This window comes from Alternaria novae-zelandiae (genome assembly GCF_023758075.1).
Source record: "Alternaria novae-zelandiae strain BMP 2774 chromosome Unknown scaffold_4, whole genome shotgun sequence".
Classification (NCBI taxonomy): Eukaryota; Fungi; Ascomycota; class Dothideomycetes; order Pleosporales; family Pleosporaceae; genus Alternaria; species Alternaria novae-zelandiae.
The window spans coordinates 1,302,568-1,326,249 of record NW_026056964.1 but is presented as its reverse complement, the minus strand read 5'-3'; the positions used below and the strand labels follow the sequence as shown (position 1 = coordinate 1,326,249).

At 47.0% G+C, this 23,682-nt stretch overlaps 5 protein-coding genes across 5 annotated transcripts; 3 read left to right on the top strand and 2 right to left on the bottom strand.

The window, feature by feature from the left end:
• Positions 1-129: 129 nt before the first annotated feature.
• Positions 130-3,966, bottom strand: J4E88_002937 (uncharacterized protein; the record flags this gene model as incomplete). Its single annotated transcript, XM_049396593.1, has 2 exons — positions 130-2,164; positions 2,798-3,966. 2 exons carry the CDS (start codon positions 3,964-3,966, stop codon positions 130-132), a joined length of 3,204 nt encoding a protein of 1,067 aa, XP_049257941.1.
• A 947-nt stretch (positions 3,967-4,913) lies between these two features.
• J4E88_002936 (uncharacterized protein) lies at positions 4,914-6,926 on the top strand (the record flags this gene model as incomplete). The annotated part of the gene is made up of 3 exons (XM_049396592.1): positions 4,914-5,433; positions 5,483-5,912; positions 5,960-6,926. The coding sequence occupies 3 exons, from the start codon at positions 4,914-4,916 to the stop codon at positions 6,924-6,926; spliced, it is 1,917 nt and encodes a 638-aa protein (XP_049257940.1).
• A 616-nt stretch (positions 6,927-7,542) lies between these two features.
• J4E88_002935 (uncharacterized protein) lies at positions 7,543-9,424 on the top strand (the record flags this gene model as incomplete). Its single annotated transcript, XM_049396591.1, has 4 exons — positions 7,543-8,023; positions 8,105-8,373; positions 8,420-8,541; positions 8,593-9,424. The coding sequence occupies 4 exons, from the start codon at positions 7,543-7,545 to the stop codon at positions 9,422-9,424; spliced, it is 1,704 nt and encodes a 567-aa protein (XP_049257939.1).
• Positions 9,425-9,651: 227 nt separating this feature from the next.
• Positions 9,652-13,542, top strand: J4E88_002934 (uncharacterized protein; the record flags this gene model as incomplete). The annotated part of the gene is made up of 1 exon (XM_049396590.1): positions 9,652-13,542. The coding sequence occupies one exon, from the start codon at positions 9,652-9,654 to the stop codon at positions 13,540-13,542; it is 3,891 nt and encodes a 1,296-aa protein (XP_049257938.1).
• Positions 13,543-16,811: 3,269 nt separating this feature from the next.
• J4E88_002933 (uncharacterized protein) lies at positions 16,812-17,984 on the bottom strand (the record flags this gene model as incomplete). The annotated part of the gene is made up of 3 exons (XM_049396589.1): positions 16,812-16,855; positions 16,908-17,499; positions 17,550-17,984. The coding sequence occupies 3 exons, from the start codon at positions 17,982-17,984 to the stop codon at positions 16,812-16,814; spliced, it is 1,071 nt and encodes a 356-aa protein (XP_049257937.1).
• Between the last annotated feature and the right edge of the window lie 5,698 nt (positions 17,985-23,682).

The window sequence follows — 23,682 nt, the reverse complement described above, 5'->3', positions numbered from 1 at the left end:
ACGCTCTTCTATTCCTCGACTCGCATCTCCATCTTTCGCTGATCCGTGTACCCGTTAGCGAACTCCAACATGACAGCTCGTCTTGTCATGTAACTCACCTTTTTTCCTACTAGTCATTTCTCATCCTATTCACTTCGACCCATCTTTCTTATCACCAGACCTCCACCCAGCAAACTCCAAGAGATCCTTCATGACCTTTGGTTTCGTTGCAGCCGGACTTTCCTGTGCCTCTGCTAAACGCTCAGAAACGTCTTTGCCCTTCTCGAACCGTTTCTTCCTTCTAGCAAAGAAAGATTCGGATTTCAAGACCACTGGTGGAGGTATCGGTGTTGATGCCGAAGGAACAACAGCAACCGCAGAAACATTGCTTCCAGACCGTGAAAGCTGTACGTGACCCGGTACGATCGGATCAAAAGTAGGAAAAGGTTCTACGTCCTCTTCCGCTGGTGCTTCTACAGCCACCCCCGAAACTCTTCGTTGTCGCCGTCCGTTCCTACTCCTCCCTCTCTCCTCTTCTTCGCTGAACTTCGCCTCCGCAGACGACGGCCTCGACTTCCTTCTCCGTATCTCGATCTCCCTAACATGGGAGCCAGGATGGACGGTAGCGTACGTGGCCTCCTCGATGGTAGCATGCGCGAGGTCGGACAAGGAGGAGAGAGACGACATGGTGGAGTAGACCGATTCATCTGGTGGGCTAAATTCATCGTTACCTGCACTCTGGGCGGTGTGGTTGGGTGGTTGCTGGGTTCCCGGGGCCGTCGATGTTGAGGGTGCGCCATTAGGCGTGTCGTGCCGGGTGTGGTGGTGGGAAGAGGGATCCTGCAGACTGACTCTTGCGTACTCTCGTAGAACAGAGTCTTCGTCTGATTGCAGCTCCAAGAGGAGCTCACGGCGCGAAAGACGCGGTCGAAGCGAAGACGCGTTGCCTCCTTCAAGATGATGTCCTAGCAAAGACTGCGAGGGCGATGGAGCGGCAGAGCGACGCATACGTCTTCCCCTTTCCTGGACTGATTGTTCATCATCTTGTCGAGCGATTTCGTATCGTTTGACTGGATTATCAGCACCATTACGACCCCTTCGCTCATGCATGCCCCTTCGTCCAGATGAGGTAATTGGTGATTGCGGCGGCGTCAAGTAGGCCTCATTATGACGCTCTACAAACCCGCTTCGCCTCTCTCTACGACCCACATCATCGATTGTCCTCGTACTATCCCCCCGATCTACACCCCCAGCCAAACGAGTCGTCTCCGAAAGCCACGACTCTTCGGCTTCAAACCTCTTTTCATGCGCCAGCAACAACGCATACTTCATCAGCGACGCTGCGCGCCGTGGATCCGCATTCGTCAGCGAGACCGACACGTCGCGCGTATCTACGCGAAGCTTTGAAGCCCCGCTAACTGTCTTCTTGGACTGGCTCACAGCCTTGCCATCCAGCGACACAAGAGAGCTTTTCCGGCTGGGGATCTGAGGGGCTTTCAAGAAGCCCGAAGACAGCGTCTTCTTGAGTCTGTGCTCACATTCCGGCACGTCGACTTGAAGCCTCTCCCCTTCGATACGTTGGCGGTCGCGGCGAGCCTGTCTATAAGCCTCTTCTATTTCCTTGTCGTTGACTACCCCCTCTGGGTACTCCTCATTCGATGAATCGTGACGAGTGACAACCCTACTTTCGGGAATGAACCCACAGGCAAGCCATTCGTCCTTCTCCCCAAGCTTCTCATCGACTTGTAGTACTGCTTTCAGCTCTTGGAGGCAAAACCACAGTACCTCTTCGTCGTCTGCGTTGTCGGACTCCTGTCTGTTCTTGTCAAACCATACTGGAAGACGGACGTCTTTGTCTACGGTCACCCATGCCGCTGTCAGCCCACTGGTGTGGATAGACATTTCAGCGGCATCGAATGATCGCGGTTTTTGTCCCACTTTGTCGGTGTGAGGATATTTGCTCGAGGCAGTGGCTTTGCTCTCGTACAATGAGATAAAGCTCGATGCGACGTTGCGCTGGAAGTGGGCTTCGATGCTGGACTTGTTGAGGGCGTCGTAGTTGAAGTCTCTTGATGAGCGTATTGCATGTCGGCTTGGTCGTTCGACGAAGATGTGGAGGTGGGAGGGGAGGGAGTGGCGCTTCTTGAGCAGGGCGGCAGGGTAGGAGCGGGGGTGTTCGAATGTTCTGCTCATTGTTAGTTTTCATCTGATGTGCAATATAGATTTGCTCTAGATAGATGGATGGCTATGATATCTACAATGGGGTTCATGGAATTTTGCCACTTTAAATATTGCGAACACCTCCGCAGTGCTCTATGTCTTCGAGATAGCCCCCAAAAAATGCTATGTCTTCCGCAAAACTAAATTTGATGACTTACATAGACATGGTTGATGTTCGGTAACGTGGCGATGCTATGACATTCACTCGGGTTAATGCAGGAGGTTGAGATAGTGGCCTTCGAGAAGCGACGTTGCAGATTTGCCTGCATTGCACCCGATCGTCGTGTTTGGTAGCGAGATACGGTCTTTCTGGTTTGATATGAAAGAGTGGCCATACAGGTCACTGTGACGTGGGATTATGGGGCTCGAAGGGGGGCGACCTCGGAACATCACTTGCGACACAACAAAATGGACATCGTGATATCTGGAGTAGGAGTTATTTCGAATTCATACAATGTGGCAAGGTTTAGTAATGAGAAGTATCCTAGGATATAGCAGTCATGGTCGAGGGTAGTGGGTTTACATCGACAGCTGTGAGAGATGAGCACTATAATTGCTACGTCAGTGCCTGATCGAGCCCTTCAGTAGTTCAACTTACATGCACTCTTCTTCCTGGCTTGCTGGCTCTCTCGTCTCCGAATCTACAGTGTCGTCATTCGTCCACTCCAGTGCTTGTCGGTATTCATCTGCTCTAAGCTGCTGCATCCTCATATTTTCGGTGATGGGGGAGTGCAAGGTGGTGTTCATCTCATACGAAGCCCAGTCAATATTGCTGACCTTCTTCGAAGAGTTGACGCTAAGCCCAGCAGGGTACGAGTTGAAACCACCGCCGCTACTCACCCACACTCGAAGTAATGCGGAGCAAAAGATCTCCGCGATCTCCACTTGTTCCCGCCGGTCGATGAGATAGACAATATACTGGTGCATTGTGAAGTGTTGTTCAAACATGCCGATGTTGTGGAGGTGGGTGGATATGTCCTCGACTAGGTTCATTATGTAGTTGGATGACTTCCGCTGGCGGTGCTCTTTCAGACGGTTTTCAGAGTTCTCAGAATATCCACACTCCCCAAGAGGATATCGAAGGGGTGTATCGCGTAGTGATGCTGGCGTCTCCTGCCAACGTTTCTGGGTACCTTGACAGAAGAGTTCGAGGGTACCGACACGCTTCTTTGATCGACTGGAATGTGTCGTGTAGAGATACTTACGGTAACCCTTGGCAGAGTTCTGCTGGTTAATCAGCGGTCTTCCCGGGGAGAGGTTGTCTATCTGCCAGAAGTGCTCGGAAGCTTTGCCTTCTGCCAGATCATCGGCTATGTAGTCGGCTATCCAATTGCAGATGACAAGCATTTGATTCGGAGTAGGCGGAATACCATTCAGGTCTGCGAACTGGTGTATGTATATGGACGGCTGCTTTGCTGCATTCTTGCAGGTGAGATCGTATTCTCGCTTCAGATCAGGATCAGTTCGCATGCGGCGCACCAAATCGCCGTCGACTGCCGCTAGTAGGATAGGCGGTTCTGAAGCGAGTATTCGTGCGCATTCTCGTATATACTTCACACGGTCTGTTGCACTGATGGTAGTGCCATTCTTGTACTTGGGTATCTCTTCGTTGAGTACCTCAGAGATGACGGGCTCGTAGTGTTTCGAAAGGAGAAGACGCGCCTGTCTTGCTCGCCGATCATCGAGTGTCTCTGTTGCTGTCCCCATTCCGCCTTGTTCCTGGGGGACGTTGTCGTAGGTATAGTTTTTGTTTCTTGTGGTCACCATCGATGGGAATTTTGATGCTACTCGTTGGGCAGGAAAGCGTGTGCGAAACAAGGAGCGATATAAAGATTGGCGCGCGTTGAGCATCTGTCGTGAGAAATAGTTAAGGATCGGGTGTGCACCAGGAGTGGCATGTTGGTCGCCGAGTTTTGCTGTCTTTAGAGTTTCACGTCTTGACATTGAAGTTGTCATAGCTCCAAGTGCACCTTCCATGCCTCGTGTCAGTACCGAAGGACGGCATTTCCGACTTGCAGAGTTGATGATGCTTTGGAAAGGGCGAAGTTGCATATTGAAGCTGGAAACACTATCGAGATGAAATTAGTTGCACACGAATAGAATCCATAGTTACCACTAGGGTATTTGTATGTCAATCTTGGATATCATGTTGCCGGATTCCCGTCCAAGCTCTGAATCTGCTTTGTGTTGTTTCCAAGGTCTGGTTTCGCAGTGCATTCCATGTCTCGACAAAGCGAGGCTGTAGCGTAACTGTCGTCATATAACTTCGAGACAACCACGATACTTTGATCACGCCCTTGGAATCCTCAAGCGTTAGGTGGCTTAGAGTCCGGGTGTGAGAGTCGTGTTGTGAAGGGATCAGGTCCCGACGCACGCCAATTGAAGCATTTAGAGTCGCTGACAGCCATATGAATTGGAGGTTTGATTGAATCGCACGCGACCACGACTCAGGGGTGGGTGGCACAGCGTGTGATGTGGATGAGGGCGACAGATGGGAAAGTTGAGGTGCCGTGTAGGTGTGGCGTCAGGGGTGTGGCTGGTGTAGCGCGTTTGAGTCAATGCCCCTCCAAAGTTATTGATAGAGCCCCTCCCGCAGCAACATCGACACTTTCCTGGTAAGTAACGAACTCGACGCGTCTTTTTTCTGCTGTAAAGTCACGTGTACATCCCGCACAACGCACCTTCGACAACACGTGTACTGACGTCGCGCAGACATGGCGGAACCTACAGCTCCCGCCCCACCGGCCGCCGAGGAGGAGAAGGGCCCTTCGAAGCGTGCGCTCGAGAAGGCCGCGAAGAAAGCAGCAGCAAAGGCCAAGAAGGCCGAGCATGCCCTCCGACCCAAAGAGCAGGCCAAGCCCAGCACAAAGAGCGAGCCGACGAGCATCTTCTCCGAGGGCTGGCTGAAGCGCATCTACGAAGAGAAGCCCGTGTCAGAAGTCAGAACCCGATTCCCTCCCGAACCAAACGGCTTCCTCCACATCGGTCACGCCAAGGCCATCGCCGTCGACTTCGGCTTCGCAAAGCATCACAATGGCAAGTGCTACCTGCGATACGACGACACCAACCCGGAGAAGGAGGACGAGATCTACTTCACTGCTATCTTGGATATCGTCAAGTGGCTAGGCTTCGAGCCGTGGAAGATCACATACAGCAGCGACAACTTTGACAAGCTATACGAGCTTGCAGAGCAGCTTATCAAGAAGGACGGCGCCTATGTGTGCCACTGCTCACGTAAGTCTGCATAGCTATCGTCATGTGCGAGGTACTAACTCTGGCGCAGGCGAGGAGATCAACAACCAGCGCGGAGGACCCGACAACAGAGGCAAACGCTATGGCTGCGCACACCGCACGCGGCCGATCGAAGAGTCCCTCACCGAATTCCGGGCAATGCGCGATGGCAAATACCAGGCTGGAGAGGCTTTCTTGCGCATGAAGCAGAAGTTGACGGACCCGGATGAGGGCAACCCGCAGATGTGGGATCTGCCCGCCTACCGCGTTGTCAAAGAGAACCACCACCACCGAACTGGCGACAAGTGGAGAATCTACCCTACCTACGACTTCACCCACTGCATTTGCGATGCTCTCGAGGGAATCAGCCATTCGTTGTGTACAGTCGAGTTCCGCCAGTCGCGTATTTCCTACGACTGGCTACTGGAGCAATTGGACATGAAAGTACCCAAGTCGGAGGAGAAGGGACCAATGCAGCGAGAGTAAGTGACGGTTCCCACCTAGACTCACCCATGCTAATCTCCCGTAGGTTCGGACGCCTAAGCGTTGGCGGCACGATCCTCTCGAAGCGACGCATCCTCCAGCTCGTCGAAGGCACAACTGTCGAAAAGAAGAACGCGGATGGCACAGTCGAGACCAAAAAGATACCTGGTGTAGTACGAGGGTGGGACGACCCCCGACTCTTCACCATGGTTGCGCTGCGCCGTCGCGGCATCCCAGCCAAGGCCATGCTCAACTTCGTGGACGAGCTCGGCGTCACGGATTCGCTTTCCGAAATTGAGCCGCCACGCTTCGAAGCTTCGATCCGCAAACATCTCGAGCGAACCGTACCGCGTCAGATGATGGTGCTCGACCCCATCAAAGTAGTCATCGAAGACTTTGCGACCGAAGACGAACAAGAGATCACAGTACCGTACGATCCAAAGGGCACCATATCTGGTGAGCGCAAGGTGAAGATTGGTAGTGCCGTTTACATCGATCGCAGCGACTTCAGAGAGGAGGACAGCGCCGATTACTTCCGTCTGGCGCCAAACAAGGCCGTGGGTCTATACAACGTCCCCTTCGCGATCCGTGCGACATCTTTCTCCAAGGACGAGAACGGCAACGTGTCTGAGATCAAGGCTGTCAAGGTGCCTGGTACCGAGAAGCCGAAAGCCTACGTTCAATGGGTGGACGCTGCAACAGCCGTTCCCGTCACAGCACGTCTGTACAATTCGCTCTTCAAGACCGAGTCACCCAACACACTGGACTGGAAGACGGGCGGCTGGGCTGATGATCTCAACCCCAACTCCGAAATCATTCACGACAAAGCGGTCATCGAGCGGGGTATCAAGGATCTCATCAGCGAGACTTCACTCGATCTGAGCGGATCGTCGGATGCTCTTGTGCGCTTCCAGGCGCTGCGCACTGCTTACTTCTGTGTCGATATTGACTCCACAGAGGATAAGATTGTGCTCAACCAGATCGTCAGTCTGAGAGAGGATAAGAGCAAATAGATATGGAAATGAGTCTCGGGTAGGCTGTTGGCGTTGAAGGTGTGGCATTCAACTCGGGGTTGTAGAGGTGTTGTGTATGTAGAGTAGAGATATCCCCGAAATGCAGCAGTCATGATTCTCGACGCGCTGTAGGGCTGCATGAATCATTCGCCCATGCGCGTCGCTACCAGAATACGAGTTTTGGCCCCCCGCGCTTCCCTCTCAGCCGCTTTACACATCGGCGGAAAGCCCGACGCTTATCGCATACGAGGCGCGCGTCGTGTGTTGCTGTTGTCCAATGGCACAGTACCTCGCATGTTGACCCCGCTGCCGTAATCAGCATAGGTCTTATATAAGCCAGCCAAGATGACTTCCCATACACTCGATACCACTTACGCGAGCTTATCTCCGGGCATAGGTCGCTGCTTCGGCCGATGAGGTGGCTTATGGTTGCACATGACGAGGTGTGGTAGTCGGAGGCCGAAGTACCACATTGAATATACAGGCGGTATATCGAACGCCCCAGCCACAGTCTCTAAATTTTGCCGCAAGCCATTATTTGTTGACTGCGTAGTTATAATTCTGGAGTACGGACGTACCCATCCCATCAGATCTACCGACAAGGCTCACCAAAATCATGGAGCGCGAGTACGAATTCTTTGTAACTACGGATAAGCCATATAACCCAGCTGGTGCAGAACGATGCATGATCCGCCGGCTGGTGATGCGCAATCACTTCGATATGAAGATGGCTGGACCGCAGATCAACCCGTCTCAACACTCTTCGATCAGCACGGCCATGGCGAAGAAGAAGCTAAAGAACCGATTCCGGATATCCGAACCTCGGATCAAGAAAAAGAAGTTCAAGAACAGAGAGAAGGAAGATGCACGGAGAGCGAGAGAACAGGGCGCAGCAAGGCCGAAAGATCTGAGAGATAGGTCGGGACCGATAACATCTTCGAAGGCTGGGGAAGATGGCAAAGACAAGAGAAACAACATGGATGAAACACTGGAAGCAAGGCCAGTGCTGAATTGCGGCTTGGTTGATGATCGGATAGATCCTTTCAAGGCTTCACTCATCCCTGGAACTCCAGAGCTGGGTGCGCTGTTCCAATTGTGTACGTAACGTCGAGACACGTTGTCCAACTATGAGGGCGAATGTTGAAGCCAAGGGCCCCATCAGCTGACACCAAAGACAGACAAGAGTACACCCAAGAACAATGCAGTCGCCATCGATGCCCATCACACGTGGAAGTCACTCATCTTGAATGATGCTGGCTTACTGCACGCGACTCTCGCAAGCTGGGCACTATACGGCATGCTGGCCAATGAACCCGCTGACTTGAGAGTGTGCAATCTAAAGCACAAGAATGAAGCAATCAAGGCCGTCAACTGCAAGCTTGCGACGTCTGGGGGATATATATCTGATGAGGTGGTGGGCACTGTGTTGACTTTGGCAAATCTCGAGGCATGAGCACGTCTTACCGTGGAGCGACCTATGCTGACTGTTCTAGAATCTTCTTGGAGACTATGAGGCGGCTCAGCTTCACGTCACAGCACTGAAACGTATGGTGAAAGCGCGAGGTGGACTGTTTGCCTTTGGACACAATGATGGCTTGCTACGTGGCATCATATGGTAAGCTCAATGGCACCCATCGCGCAATATCATCGCTAAACCACTTCACAGGATGGACTTTCACACCGCAGCAGTCTTTCGTGCGCATCCATCTTTCCCGCATATTAGTCTGGACCCGGATACGCCTCCTTTGCCAGACGAGCTCATAGAAGAAGCAGCACAAACGTCGCCCACGTCACTGCTCCACCTTTCTTGCGGCGCAGTCGACTGCTTCAAGATATTCTATCAACTCCATCGACTCGCGCTAGCAGTATCGTCGCACTGGGTTGGCCGTGTGGAGCGCCTCACTCTCAGCAATCTCCTCTACGAAACGCAGTTCATGATTCTCTCAGTACCTGATCACTCACACAACTTCTTGCACTTTGACCAGAGCATACATGACAAACAAAGCGACTGCTACGATCATCTCAAGGCTAAAGCGGATGCAGCGAGTGTGGTTGAGGCCCTACTTGCAGCAGCCCTCATCTTCGTGTACGCAGTACTTCGTGCCTTACCACTGAACACGAAGATCTTCACCATCCTTCTTTCTCGGTTACGTGCCGCTTTGGATCGACCAAATGCATCAGTGCTGGATACATGGGAACGAGAGAAGAATCTCAACACCTTGCTTTGGGTTCTGGTCGTTGCGAGGTGTGTTGCTACAGGCGAAGAGCGCATGTGGTGGATCGCGCAGCTATCAGAACTGTGTGGAAAGAGGCAGATTAGAAGTAGACAGCATCTTGAGCATGAAATGCGGCATGTCGCATGGACGGATACGTTTTTCGGAGATTGGATGGATGCTACCTGGGCAGAGGTGATGCGGCTGCGAGGACTGGCGCTTTGCAGAGGGCCGCTGGCGGGGTTTCATGCGACCACTGTGGAGCATTCATTGTTCGATGGATGATGTAGAATAAAGATAGTGAAGCCGTTGAAGGTGAAAACAGAATGTTGAGATAGAGGAGTTCAGCAGACGGACCAATCACGGCGGACGCTAATCCGCTTTCAACCCATGTTCGTGAATGTTCCGCCACGTGCATCGGGCAAAGTAGCGCCGACGGCGGCGGGCGCGAAGGCAAAGGGTCTCAATAATCTTCGAGGACTGACGTTCGTCTGGACACGACAACCACAACCATGGCCCCGCTTGTCGACAACCCCCAGATCAAGCAGGCCAGCCTGCACAACCCGCTGCCGCTGCAGCTGCACACGTACATCTGGCCCTTTTTAATAGTGTGGCCCGCCTTCTCCGCCATCTACTTTTCGCCGCAGCGCTACGAGCAGTACATCCAGTCGTCGGAATGGACCTTTGTCTGGGTCGCCAGCATCACCACCTTCCAGTCGCTCTTCTGGCTCATGACGCACTGGAACGTCAACCTCAAGAGCGCCTTTACGACGACTTCGGCCAGCGACGTGCGCTCGGCATCGCTTATCAAAGTGCAGCCCGTCAAGAACGCGGGTGCCGCTGAGATTGTGCCATTGGTGCGCGACAACGTGGGCGGAAAGTCGAACCTTTCCTTCCTCTTCCAGAAGCGCCGTTTCCTCTACGACGCCGAGAAAGGCTCCTTCGCCCCGCTCTCCTACCCGCTCGACATCGAACCCAAGCCCCAGCTCAAGACGTTCCAGCAGACGCAGGGCCTCACCTCGCCCGCCGAGATCGAGCGCCTCACCCAGCACTATGGCGACAACGCGTTCGACATCCCCGTCCCGACCTTCACCGAGCTGTTCAAGGAACACGCCGTCGCGCCCTTCTTCGTCTTCCAGATCTTCTGCGTTGGACTGTGGATGCTGGACGAATACTGGTACTACTCGCTGTTCACGCTGTTCATGCTGGTCGCTTTCGAGAGCACCGTTGTGTGGCAGAGACAGAGGACCCTGAACGAGTTCCGCGGCATGAGCATCAAGCCCTACGAGATTCTGGTATACAGGCAGAAGAAGTGGCAGGAGATCATGAGCGACAAGCTGCTACCCGGCGATGTCGTCAGCGCAGGCCGGACCAAGGAAGACTCTGGTGTGGCGTGCGACATGCTCCTACTCGAGGGCTCCGCGATTGTCAACGAGGCTATGCTTTCCGGAGAGAGTACACCGGTGCTCAAGGAATCCGTACAACTGCGACCTGGCGATGCGCGCATCGAGCCTGAGGGTCTAGACAAGAACTCGTTCCTCTGGGGCGGCACCAAGGTGCTCCAGGTCTCGCACGGTAGCGACGCTGAGGAGGATGGCGGCAACGTCACTAGGCTTTCGTCTGGTGTACCACCGCCGCCGGACAAGGGCGCTGTTGCTGTTGTTATCAAGACTGGCTTCGAGACTAACCAGGGCAGCCTCGTCAGGACCATGATCTTCGCTACCGAGCGCGTCTCCGCCAACAACGTCGAAGCCCTCTTCTTCATTCTCTTCCTTACCGTCTTCGCCGTCGCTGCCTCATGGTACGTCTGGCAGGAGGGTGTCAGGCTCGACCGCCAGCGTAACAAGCTGCTCCTCGACTGCGTCCTCATCGTCACCAGCGTCGTCCCTCCCGAGCTTCCAATGGAGCTCAGCTTGGCCGTCAACACTTCCCTCGCTGCTCTGAGCAAGTACGCCATCTTCTGTACCGAGCCTTTCCGCATTCCCTTCGCCGGGCAGGTCGACGTTGCCTGCTTCGATAAGACCGGTACTCTGACTGGTGAAGACTTGGTCGTGGACGGCATTGCTGGACTATCATTGGGACAAGATGGAGCTACAGTTGCAGCAGATGGCGCGCACACCGATCTCGCAAAGGTTACGGACGTCGCTACTGAGACGACCCTGGTGCTCGCCGCCGCTCACGCCCTGGTCAAACTCGACGATGGTGAGACTGTTGGAGAGCCTATGGAGAAGGCAACCCTCCAGTCTCTCGGCTGGAAACTCGGAGCGAAGGACACACTTCAAGCCACCATGACTACCCCCAAATCCCAAGCCGAACTCGTACACATCCGCCGCCGCTTCCAATTCTCGTCCGCCCTCAAACGCCAGAGCTCCGTCGCTACCGTCATCGTCAACAACACCAAGACTGGCCGCAAGGTCAAGAGCACAATCGCTGCAGTCAAGGGCGCGCCCGAGACTATTCGCAAGATGTTGGTCAATACCCCGCCGAACTACGAGGAGACTTTCAAGCACTTCACCCGTAATGGTGGCCGTGTCCTCGCTCTCGCATACAAGTTCATCTCCGAAGAGGGAGAGTGGGGCCAAAACCGCATCAACGATCTCAAGCGTGAGCAAGTCGAGTCTGACTTGCACTTTGCCGGTTTCCTTGTCCTCCAATGCCCTCTCAAGCCTGACGCTGTCGAGGCTGTCCGTTCCCTCAACGAGTCCAGCCATCGTGTTGTCATGATTACTGGTGACAACCCGTTGACCGCTGTCCACGTCGCCAAGCAGGTCGAAATCGTCGACCGCGATTGCTACATCCTTGATGCACCTGAAAACGACGACTCTGGCGAGAAGCTTGTCTGGCGCAGTGTTGACGACAAGGTCAGCATTCCTGTCGACCCTACCGAGCCTCTGGATGCCGAGATCTTGAAGTCCAAAGACATCTGCCTTACCGGATACGCACTCTCGAAGTTCGCTGGCCAGCCAGGATGGAAGCAGATTCTGCGATACACCTGGGTTTACGCTCGTGTCTCGCCAAAGCAGAAGGAGGAAATCCTTCTCGGTCTCAAGGACTGCGGTTACACTACACTCATGGCTGGTGACGGTACCAACGACGTTGGTGCGCTGAAGCAGGCTCACATTGGTGTCGCTCTTCTGAACGGTACTCGCGAGGATCTTGACAAGATTGGCGAGCACTTCCGCAACACTCAGATGAAGAACGTATACGAGAAGCAGTGCAACCTCATGACCCGCTTCAACCAACCCCAGCCACCTGTTCCGATCATGATCGCGCATCTCTACCCACCTGGTCCGACCAACCCTCACTACGAGAAAGCTATGGAGAACCAAGCGAAGAGGAAGGGTCTACTCCCCGGAGCTAACGGCGTTGCTAACGGATCGGCATCTACTGGTACCCTTGTTCAACAGCAGCCTGGTCAAGTTCAGCCTCCTCAGGCCGCCGCCAACTTCGCTCAGCAAATGCAAGAGAAGATGATGGCACAAGAGATGGAAGAGTTGGCCGGTGAGCCCCCAACCATCAAGCTTGGTGATGCCTCCGTCGCTGCACCATTCACCTCCAAGCTCGCCAACGTCGTTGCCATTCCCAACATCATTCGTCAAGGTCGTTGCACACTCGTCGCTACCATCCAGATGTACAAGATTCTTGCTCTCAACTGCTTGATCTCCGCCTACAGTTTGTCAGTCCTCTACCTGGATGGTATCAAGTTCGGTGACGGCCAGGTAACCATTTCCGGTATGATGATGAGCGTATGCTTCCTGTCCATCTCGCGTGCAAAGACCGTCGAGACCTTGTCGAAAGAACGTCCTCAACACAACATCTTCAACACGTACATCATCGGCTCCGTACTCGGACAGTTCGCTATCCATATCATCACCCTCATCTACGTCAGCCAATACGTCCAGCGCGTTGAGCCCAAAGACCCCAACCCAGATCTAGAGAAGGACTTTGAGCCATCTCTGCTTAATTCCGCAATCTACCTCCTGCAACTCATTCAACAAATCTCTACCTTCGCCATCAACTACCAAGGCCGACCTTTCCGCGAGTCCATCCGCGAAAACAAGGGCATGTACTGGGGTCTCGTCTCCGTCTCCGGTGTCGCCTTCTCCTGCGCCACCGAATTCATCCCCGAGCTCAACGAGAAGCTCAAGCTCGTGCCCTTCACCACCGACTTCAAGATCATGATCACTAGTATCATGGCGTTCGACTTCGTTGCCTGCTACATCATCGAGAAGGGTCTGAAATTCTTCTTCTCGGATAACAAGCCAAAAGATATTGCCGAGCGAAGACCGGATCAGTTGCAACAAGAGGAGAAGAGGAAGGCGAGGGCTGAGATTGAGGCCCAGAGGAAGAAGAATGAGGAGGCGGAGATGAAGGCTGCTGCTGCCGGGTTGGTTAAGCGGTAGATGGAGGAATAGTGGGATATAGAGGTGCATATAGTATTTTGGTGGTAGACTAATCTTGGTATGAAGAATTGATCATTTCTCTACTCAATCTGCAAGCTTAGCTGACATGCTGTGATGTGCTGTGATGTGCTGTGATGTGCTGTGATGTGCTGTGCTGTGCTGTAACGGGCTCTCCCGGATCGGCTTGCGACGGGGCATGCGCGGAGCTTCGCTCATGTCCCATGGTGCATGGTGTCGCTGGTGCGCCTTTTTTTAACCCGCTCCATACGACCTCACGTGCTCGGTGTTCTTGGCCGGGCATATAAACATTTCGACACGTCCTCTCCTTGCAACTCATTCAATTTTTCCAGCCTTAATTCCAAAAACCGTGGATCATAACCATATTGCTGCGGCTCTCCTCTTCCAAAAACTGGCACACCCGTTTTATGTGCGCTTCTGCACCTTCTTTCGCTATCTAGTCCAAAACATACCTAGACCTTTCGATGAAAGTTCTGTCTTGCGCTTTTGGACAGCTCAAAAGTTCAACCACCTTCGATCATGGCTGGTCGCTTTGGAAAAGTTGCGCGAAAATCGAAAATGAAGCCGTTCTTCAACATGCTTGTGGTGTGCAAGAAAGACTGCGCAAACCAAAAAGAGGAATGAGGGAAATCATGTCTGTGCCTGCCGACTGCGGTGCCAGGAACGAAAACAAAAGAACTACGGTAGACTTGATGCTTGCGGGACCAGATCAGTACTTCATTGAAAGATTGGACATCAGAGTACATGTTGGGAGATGGAGCGAGCGCTCGCCCGCCCGGGTATAAAATCTTCCCGGGGCCTACCTTTCTTCCTCACTCATCTCTTCTGTGGAAAAACTCAAAACCAACTGAGCATAAAGCCATGTCTGCGCTTTCTACGGCATTCATTCTACACCAAAGACTCTCTATGGGAGTCCTATGTCCTGGGTTCCTGGACTTTTTCCACGTACTCAAAAGTAGCGACGGTTTCGCCATGTCCGGTCTTTGGGTTGCTTCCGTTTTTACAAAAACACAACAAAGATGGAGATGTTGTTGAGTTGGCGCATTGGTTCTTGTTTCTCTATAAATCATGGGCTTTGCTGCACGAAATCTACTTTGCATCCTGTTTTGCAGACAGAAAACCGAAAATTGCCAGAGTCACCATCGATCATTGCGTCGAGATGGTTCCTCTTACTGAAATTTCAAAATTACGTCCAGGCTTACCCCATGCCTGCTTTTCCGGCCTTTTGACAATCTTACGGCGAGCTTAAATCCAAGATGGCTCTGGTACATGCCTCGGTAGACGAGTCGCTTCTGCTCATTTCTGAAATGCCATGGATGGGAAGACATGATCGCGGCACCAACTCTCGTGGTTCACATGAAAATCTACCGGTTCTCAATTCGATGGCTTCTCCTCTGCCATACGATCTTTATCCTATATAACAATGGGCACGTTCGAAAACATACACCAGAGAATTTATGTCTGCGAGTTCAAGTTACGAGAAGACAGTGCAATGTCCGCGCTGGCCCTCTGCGGCTGCTTCAACACAGAAGACGACGGCGGGGCTCAACATCACTCTTCTTTCGTGCTGCATCCCTTGTTCATACCATAGCGGTGTCTTTGCCTCGTCTGCTTTCCAGTTTGTTACAACAGCAACGAAGGCTGCTTCCATGTCCAGTGCACCCTTCGAAAAATCAACCTTTCGATATCGGTACATTGATATATGAGGCTGACATCGAGTCTTGCCAATGGTGCCAACACTTGAAGGGTCAATCGATGTCGCATCATTCAATCTTTGGGCTGCGCAAACATGGAAGCCGGCTACCATTTCGTATATATTCCGCCACCTCACCCACATTACTCCTTCAAGTCGAATATCCATTTTACTCGAATTAATACATAACCTGCTTTTACCAACTACAACAAAGCCACAACACTCCAAACTATTGCGAAACCCTCCCAAGCCAAATATAACGATGTCCACCGACCGCTGCCAACAAATCCTCGCAGAGGTCGACAACGACGTCACCATGGCGGTCTATCGTATCTTCAGCGAGGCTGAGACCAACGACAACATTACGGCCAAAGACTGGGAGGACTTTACTGCTGGGCTCAATGACGGGGACAAGAGGAGGGTGGATGAGGTGGTCTGCAACTTGACACACGCATGGGTGCAGTGCGCTCCGTGTGCGAATCTAGTGGCGCTGGTGAGGTGGCGGAGGGACGCGAGGGGTCTTTTTGCGCAGGTCTGAGAGGGAAGACGAGGCTAGAGCGGAAAGAAAGCTAGGGTGGGGGAGAAGAGATATATAAATATCCGTCGTGCCGCTGTCTTCTCTTATCAACACACTTCTTGCCGGGATGCCTCTAAATTACGAGCGATTAAGACCCATGAGTTCCCTTCTTCTTTCTGGTTGCATCATATTCAAAAGCACTCGTCGACTGAACGATGATTTGGCCTGAGAGGATTCGTTGGACGCTACATAAGATCCCAAAACTTTAGAAACTTGGCGTATGCAGCAGCTCATGTTTTGACTACTCTAAAAGATATTGTTGACGCAATTGTATACGGCTAGGGACGTATGCCTTGGTTGACTAAAAGTCTCAAGCTATGGATAATCAGCATATCTCGCCGTGTACTTCCATGAACAGCTTCGCCGGAACTAAACCAGTGTAGCCTCATAATCTTCTACCAGTATGGATCAAGGTCTCACGTTTCGGCGCCGTACAGCCTTTTCTGGAACCGTGAGGGGTCTCCTACCCCACTTCCTACTCGTCATCTGTGCACTTCATGGTCATCAGTGCAATTCCAGAAATGATGGAACTAGCCTCAATGTTCTCAGAGCCCAGTAAACTAAGATGCCACTGCACTTTTGTAATGTCAACCCTGGGTTCCCTTTACGAAGTAGCAAGTACATCGCCCATGTGATGTATTAGGAAGTATCTTTGCGAAGTCTGCGTGCGACATCAGAAAGTGCTGCAGCCTTTGCAAAACTATCAGCACCACATGGGTTCGTCTTTTGGAGAGCTAGTGGCAAGATCTTTGGAATTCTGTGGAGGGTATATAGCCTTCATTCCTTCTGTCACGCTCTCTTTATTACCTTTACAGTTTCGACTATCAAAATTACTTACACAAGCATTCTATGACTGCGGTCTTCTGCTGTTTTCCCAAAATACTCCATCATCTACCCATGCTTTCGAGCAGTCGGATTGTTGCACGACTCACCAAAGGCGCTTTACGCTTTGTCGATGTCATGCAGCCTCGGTAAGATCGTTTATCTGGTGGGTTCGCAAACCACAAGGAAAGGATGTACGGCAGCTGTCTAAAATTAGCGCACACTCGTTGTTACCAACCATCGCAGTCAACTTACCACTGACAAACAACCGCCCAGTCTTGACATCATGCCTAACTGTCGTACTCCCACTCAGCACCTTCGCATCCTTATCCTCAATAACCTTCTCAACCCTATAATCCACGCTTCTTACTCCAGTCTTTCCTACATCTACCGTTTTCCTGATACGCCAGATAGTAACAGGTGAAATGCCATTATAAGGATCGTCAAAGCCTTTACTAGATTGGTATAGATTCGGGAAACCTGCGACGTACATATCACCGTTCGCGTCCGGTGAGATGTTGTCGAGTGGCATGCCAACGTGAATGGTATCGACCAAGCTGAGGGTGTTGTCGGGCTGGAGTACTAGGACGCGGATCTGACCGTCGATGGTGCTGGGGACGTAGAAGAGGCCGTCTCGGCCGAGGGCCAGTCCGTTGGGGAACTTGAGCCTCGTTTTGGGAAGGTAACTGAGCGCCTTGTTAAGGTATGCTTTATACTTTGGCTCACTGGGTGCGTCTGATCGTGTGAACTGGCGCTCCTCACTGCCGTCGTAGGCTGCGTGACACTTCCCAGCTCCGTCGCAGTAGGCAACGTTTCCTCCACCGATGAAGTAGTCGAGTGCGAGACGCTGGTTTGCGTTAGTCACTTGATATATGATTAGATACGGTTGCCACGTACCATGCCAACCTTGACTGAATGATCGTTCGTAACCAGAAATCCACCAGAGCCATCGCCAAGCGCCGCAACACGGTTCGGCGTCCAAATCTCGTCAGAAAAGACGGTTCGGACATGAAGCATCTGTTCTTGACCCTTTCTCATCTCGAAGATCTCGATTGTTGAGTTCGCGCCACTTTCAGAAGCATCGACAATGCTATTGGACGCATCGACTGGTGGTCGTTGGTTGACAAAGTAGAAGCGCATGGTGTTGTCGTCCAAGATCTGGACATCGAAGCCCAGAAGATCGAGATCAGAGCCACCATCTACTCCTTTATAATGGCCGATTGGCTTGATACTGCGAAGATTGTAGAGACCGTCTTCACCAGGCTCGTCGATATCCAAGGCGAGGAGCTCTGAGCCGCCGGGCCGCCGTCCAGTTACGTTGAGGTCATTCATGCTATACCAGTCAGTAATTCAGACAGCGAAACCGCGTTCATTTGTAGCGGCATAGCTGTGAGATAACGTACGCTTGATTCCAAGCCAATCTAGGCGCTGTACCTGCGCACGCCGCATACAATGTTCTTCCCTCATTGTCCAGCCAAATATCCTCGCACGCCTCCAGCCTTGGATGCACCAGACGGCGACAACTAAACTCTGGAAAGTCGTCGATGCTCTGTATCACGCGCCCAACACCAAAGGTAATTGCAAAAAGATCTTTCAGATAGATTTGGTAGAGCGACGCGCCCCACGCTACGACGAGGGCCCAGTACACGGTTTTCGCTATGCTAGGCATTGCGGAAGCTCAAACGCAAGAAAACGAGGATGAAATATAGATGGGAAATGCAGGAAAGGCTCAGCTTATATCTCACGTTGATACCTAGAGGTACGGCTGAGCAAGGCTTGCAGGGGTTGTAACAGGCAAGGCGCCTCCGTTCAGCCCCAGTAAAAATCTTGCTTCGCCGAGAGCATATCGCTGGTATAAGATGCATCACGTGTCTAAGTAAGCCTTAGCTTTAGTATTTCTTAACTATAGAAATTTAAAAAAATCTTAACTTAATAACTAAAGTATACTATTATAGTTATATACTACTTTAATATCTAGAAAAGATAAAATTATAAAATCTTTATACTTATATATTAATTATTCTTTATTTATTTATATAACTTTAAGATAGTAATTTAAATCTAATTAGATATACTTATATATATATTACTATAAGTACTTAGCGCTAATAAATATAAATAATTTATTAATACTAACTTCTTTAAAAAGAAGTATTCTAACTATACTTTTAAGTATAAGTATACTATTAGCTATATATATACTATAGAGCTTTAAGTAATTACTTATTATAAAGTTATAGCTAAGTTTATTTCTACTAATATTTCTACTAACTCTATACTAGTGTCTTATACTTAATTTTATAGACTCTATTTAGTAAAAAGATATTAAAAAATACTTAGCTTTCTAAGTTATCTTAGAATAGCTAAAAGATTTTAAGATTTTAAGATATTTAGTATATATTACTATTAGTACTAATACTTAACTATAACTATATATATTAATATACTTCTAAGTTTATATAGTAGTTAAGAACTATATAATATAGTAGTAATAGAAATACTATACTAAGCTTTATTATAATAGTTCTAGGCCTTACGCTCTATTAGGCCGACGTTAGCCTAACACCTCTACTATGTATATATTCCTGCTAAGCTCTATAAGAGCTTCTTACTATAATAACTTTATTATTTTATATATATCTATTATCTAATCTTTTATAAGACCTTTATATATTATTATAGTTAACACTATATATCTACCTACTAGCGCAACTTACAAGAGAAGCTCTAGCAATACTATAGACTCTAGTAAGCGCTCTAGTTCTCTATATTCTAACATCTCTAAGAAGACTATAGAGATTATCTACTAATATAATACACCTAAGACCTCTAAACCTATTATAGCTCTAGCCTTAGCTACTAACTTATTCTTTATTATATCTATTCTCTACTATTAGCGTAATACTACTACTACTATAAACTATGCTAAAAACAGCTTAGCTAAGAAGTCTTAGGCTTCTAGATACTTATCTTACACTCTTAGTAGCTAGTTTTTATAGATAATAGCTCTCTTATAGCTATTGCAACTACTAGCTTTATAGCTAAAGGCCTATTCTTAGACTCTACTACCTCTAGGCCTCTATACGTCTAGCGGCGGCCTTTAGTAGTTATAAGGTACCTAAAACCTCTACACTAATAACTATAACCTAGACTATAACATGTAAGTCTCTAGACGCTTTGTCTTCTATAGTAATAATACCTATTATAGCGATAACGCCTATAATAGTAATAACGCCTATTATAATAGTAATAGCTTCTAGTTTATTAAAGCCTCTGCTAATCTCTCTAAGTCTAAGAGTAAGATGCCTACTACTATTACTACACGTACTAAGAAGACTATTACCTTTAGTAACTCTAAGGTTTCTATTAACGCTAAGAAGGCCTAGAGAAACACTATACGCTACCTCTCTATAAGCGAATAACGCTACGCTTTACGCCTAGCGTTTGTTATAAATAACTTAGAGCTAGAAGGCGCCTAGTAGAGTCTATAGCGTAGTTATAACTTACCTAATAGCTTATCTCTTACTAGTAGACACTTATTGCGTAATAGCTTATCTACTACTATAGTAACTCTCTCTACTTGCCTATATTTTAAGCGTTAGCTATCTAAGTTCTACGTTATTCTCTAGAAGAATAATATTACTACGTTTAAGGTCTAGAAGATAGATAAGAATAGTAAGCTAACCTACTAGAATAAGGTTCTTAAGCTAGATAACCTAGAACGTATAGGCGCTAACCTTAAGCTACTATCTATTATTACTAACGTTATAGAGTAGTTACGCTTTATATAGAAAGATATTAGTAATAAGCGTAATTACTCTAACTACCTTAATAATAGTTACCTAGAATAGTCTAAGTAAGTAAAATCTCTACTTAACTAACTTAAAGACTTTAAAAATAACTATAAGAGCTTTAAAAGCAACCTTAATAAAGCTATTAAGTAAGCTATATATCTTTAGAGCTAGCTTACTAACTTAGACTAGCGCGTTACTAAGTTAAGTAAGTAGCTCTAAGATATAAAGAGCGCTATATATATTAATAACTAGTAACTCTAATAAGTTATAAAGAACCTTCGCAAGCTCTTTATAAGTAAGACTACTTATAAAAGCTACTACTATAGTAAGTACGCTACCTATATTACTACTAAGCAAGAGCTATAGTTTAGTAACTCTAGTGTCTTAGACCTTTAGTCTTACCTTAAGTAGACTAAGAACGCGCTAAAGAAGGCGTCTTATTACTTACGCAGAGAACTACTAGATACCTCTAACTTCTCTAATAATAAAGAGCCTAACTACTTTTCTTACTCTACCTACTCTAAGAATTATTAGAGCTACTACTATTATAGTATATTACTAACCTTAGGTACTAACGTAGATATTAATAGTTATAACTAGCGCGCACCTTATTCTAAAAAGCCTAAATCTAAAGTATTCTCTAGTAATAACACTATAGAGGCTAACTACATTAAGTAGAAGATAGACATTATTAACTAGTTTAACTACTATAAGTATAAGTTTACCTTAGAGGTAAAAAAGGTAAACTACCTCTACTAGAAGACTAAGAGCACAGCCTTTAAATATATTATCTACTTTAATATTAGCGTTGCAGCTTTTCGCTAGAACAACGCTATTAAGATCTAGTTTATATATAACTAGTTACTAGTCTAGTAGTATAATATAACTACTATAAAAGTTATTAATAAGTAACTTACCTTTATAAACTTCTATTAAACTCTCTACCTTCTTAAATAAGTTAACCTTTAGTTCGCTAACGCCTGCAAAGGCAATAGTAGAGAAAATAAGAGTAGTAATAGTAGTAGTAGATAAGGTAAGTTAACTACTTCTACTACTACTACTAGTAGTTATAGAAGTAGCTCTAGCTCTAGCTCTAGACCTTACAAATACTCTAACATCTAGATTAAAGTTCTTAAGCACCTAAACTATTACTTTAACTACCTTAAGAAGAATTATAGTTATAAGTTATAAGGTAGTTACTATTCTAGATAGACTGCGTTGCTCTTTAATATATACTCTAAAGTCTAGAATATACTTAAGAAGGCTATTACTAATAATAGAGTACTAGTTAGTAAACCTACTTACTCTAAGACTAAGAGTACTACTATTAGTGTTAACGCTTTTACTAAGTTTTCTATATCTTTAGAAAACTAGCTGTCTCTAGTAATAGTTACTTCTAGAGACCTTCTTAGCCTAAGAAGCTATTAACACTATTCTTATTAGCCTCTATTATACTACAATATTTAACCTATACACTCTACGTTATAGATAGTAAAGAAGAAGAGAACTTATATTCTAATTACTTTATTACTAACATACCTCTAGTAGAAGATAGCTCTACTAAAGATAACTCTAACTCTAACTCTACTTTTAAAGTAATTATAGATTACGTTAAAGCTCTTAAATAGAGCTTAATAGAGTCTTAGATAATAGTTTCTACTATTACTACTACTACTATACGTAGTAATTTGTATTAGCCTTTTATAGGCTAGTAATTAGTCTTTAAAGAAATTATCTTATTATCTAATTACTTATTATCTCTACAAAATATTAAACTTATAGATAACTCTAGTTATACCTCTCTCTTTATTAATACTTCTTATACCTACGCTTATAAATACAAACTTATCTCTTTTATAAATTCTACTACTCTAAAGCTAGCTAATAGCTCTATAGTAGTAGGTATTACCTATATAGCTAGAGTAACTATTACCTTTAGTTTCTATATAGAAAATATTCTAGCTTATATTACAAAGTTAGTAGAAGTCTAAATAATATTAGAAACCTTATAGTTCTAAACCTATAACCTACATATTAACTAGACAGACATATCTATTATATTTAACTTAGACTACTACTTACACTACTATATTTATAATTATAAACTATATTATATCTAAAGTAGTTACTATAAGAAACGCGCGCTCTTATAGATATCTAACTCTTATAAGAAGATTGCAAGACATCTAAAAGCCTCTTCTTCTATTAATATATCTTATATCTCTAGTTATATTACTACTACTATAATTTATAATAATCTTAATATTAGTATTACGTTCTATAATAAAATAGTACGTCTTGCTAAGATATCTAATAAGAACTAGGTAAATACCTAACGCCTTTAAGCTACTAGAGCTAAGATACTCTCTAAAAACTTTAAGAAGTTTTATAATAAGATAGAATAACTCTATATATTATAGAAGAATATTCTAAAGAAGCTACTAAAGGCTCTCTACCTACTATACTAAGAGTTTAACTCTAAGAAAGCTAATAAGCTTCTAGAATACTAGAGCTACTTAGATTATAGTATTAACCTAAAGCTTAATAAGATAGAATACCTTTCTAACTCTTTATTCTAATACCTTAGGCTACTATTAAGAGATAAAGCCTACGTAGTTAAGCTATATATTAATAATATAGTTAAGAAGAGACATATTAAACGTAGTATATCTACTTAGACTACTCTCTTATTAGTAGTATAAAAGCTAGATAGTAGAATCTATATATATATTAACTATCGTAGACTTAATATATATATAGTTAAGAACTATAATATCTCTCTCTTAATTTAGAATATATTAACTAAGCTTAGTAAGTCTAAGTACTTCTCTAAGATTAACGTAATTACTACTTTTAATAAAATCTATATTAAGAATAAATATAAACACCTTTCTACGTTTATTATACTATATAGGCTCTATTAATACACTATTATACTATTTAGTATATATAATAGTCTAGGCACGTTTTAGGCGTATATTAATAACGTACTATATAAATATTTAGATAAATTCTATATAGCGTACTTAGACAATATTATTATATTTAGTAATATACTAGAGCACTATAAAGACTACCTTACTAAAGTAGTCTTCTATCTAATAAACGCTAGCCTACCTATAGACATCTTAAAGTCTAACTTTATAATAGTAGAGATAAAGTTTCTTAGCTTTATTATTACCTCTAATAGCATTAAAATAGATCTAGAGAAGACTACTACTATATAGAAATAGAAG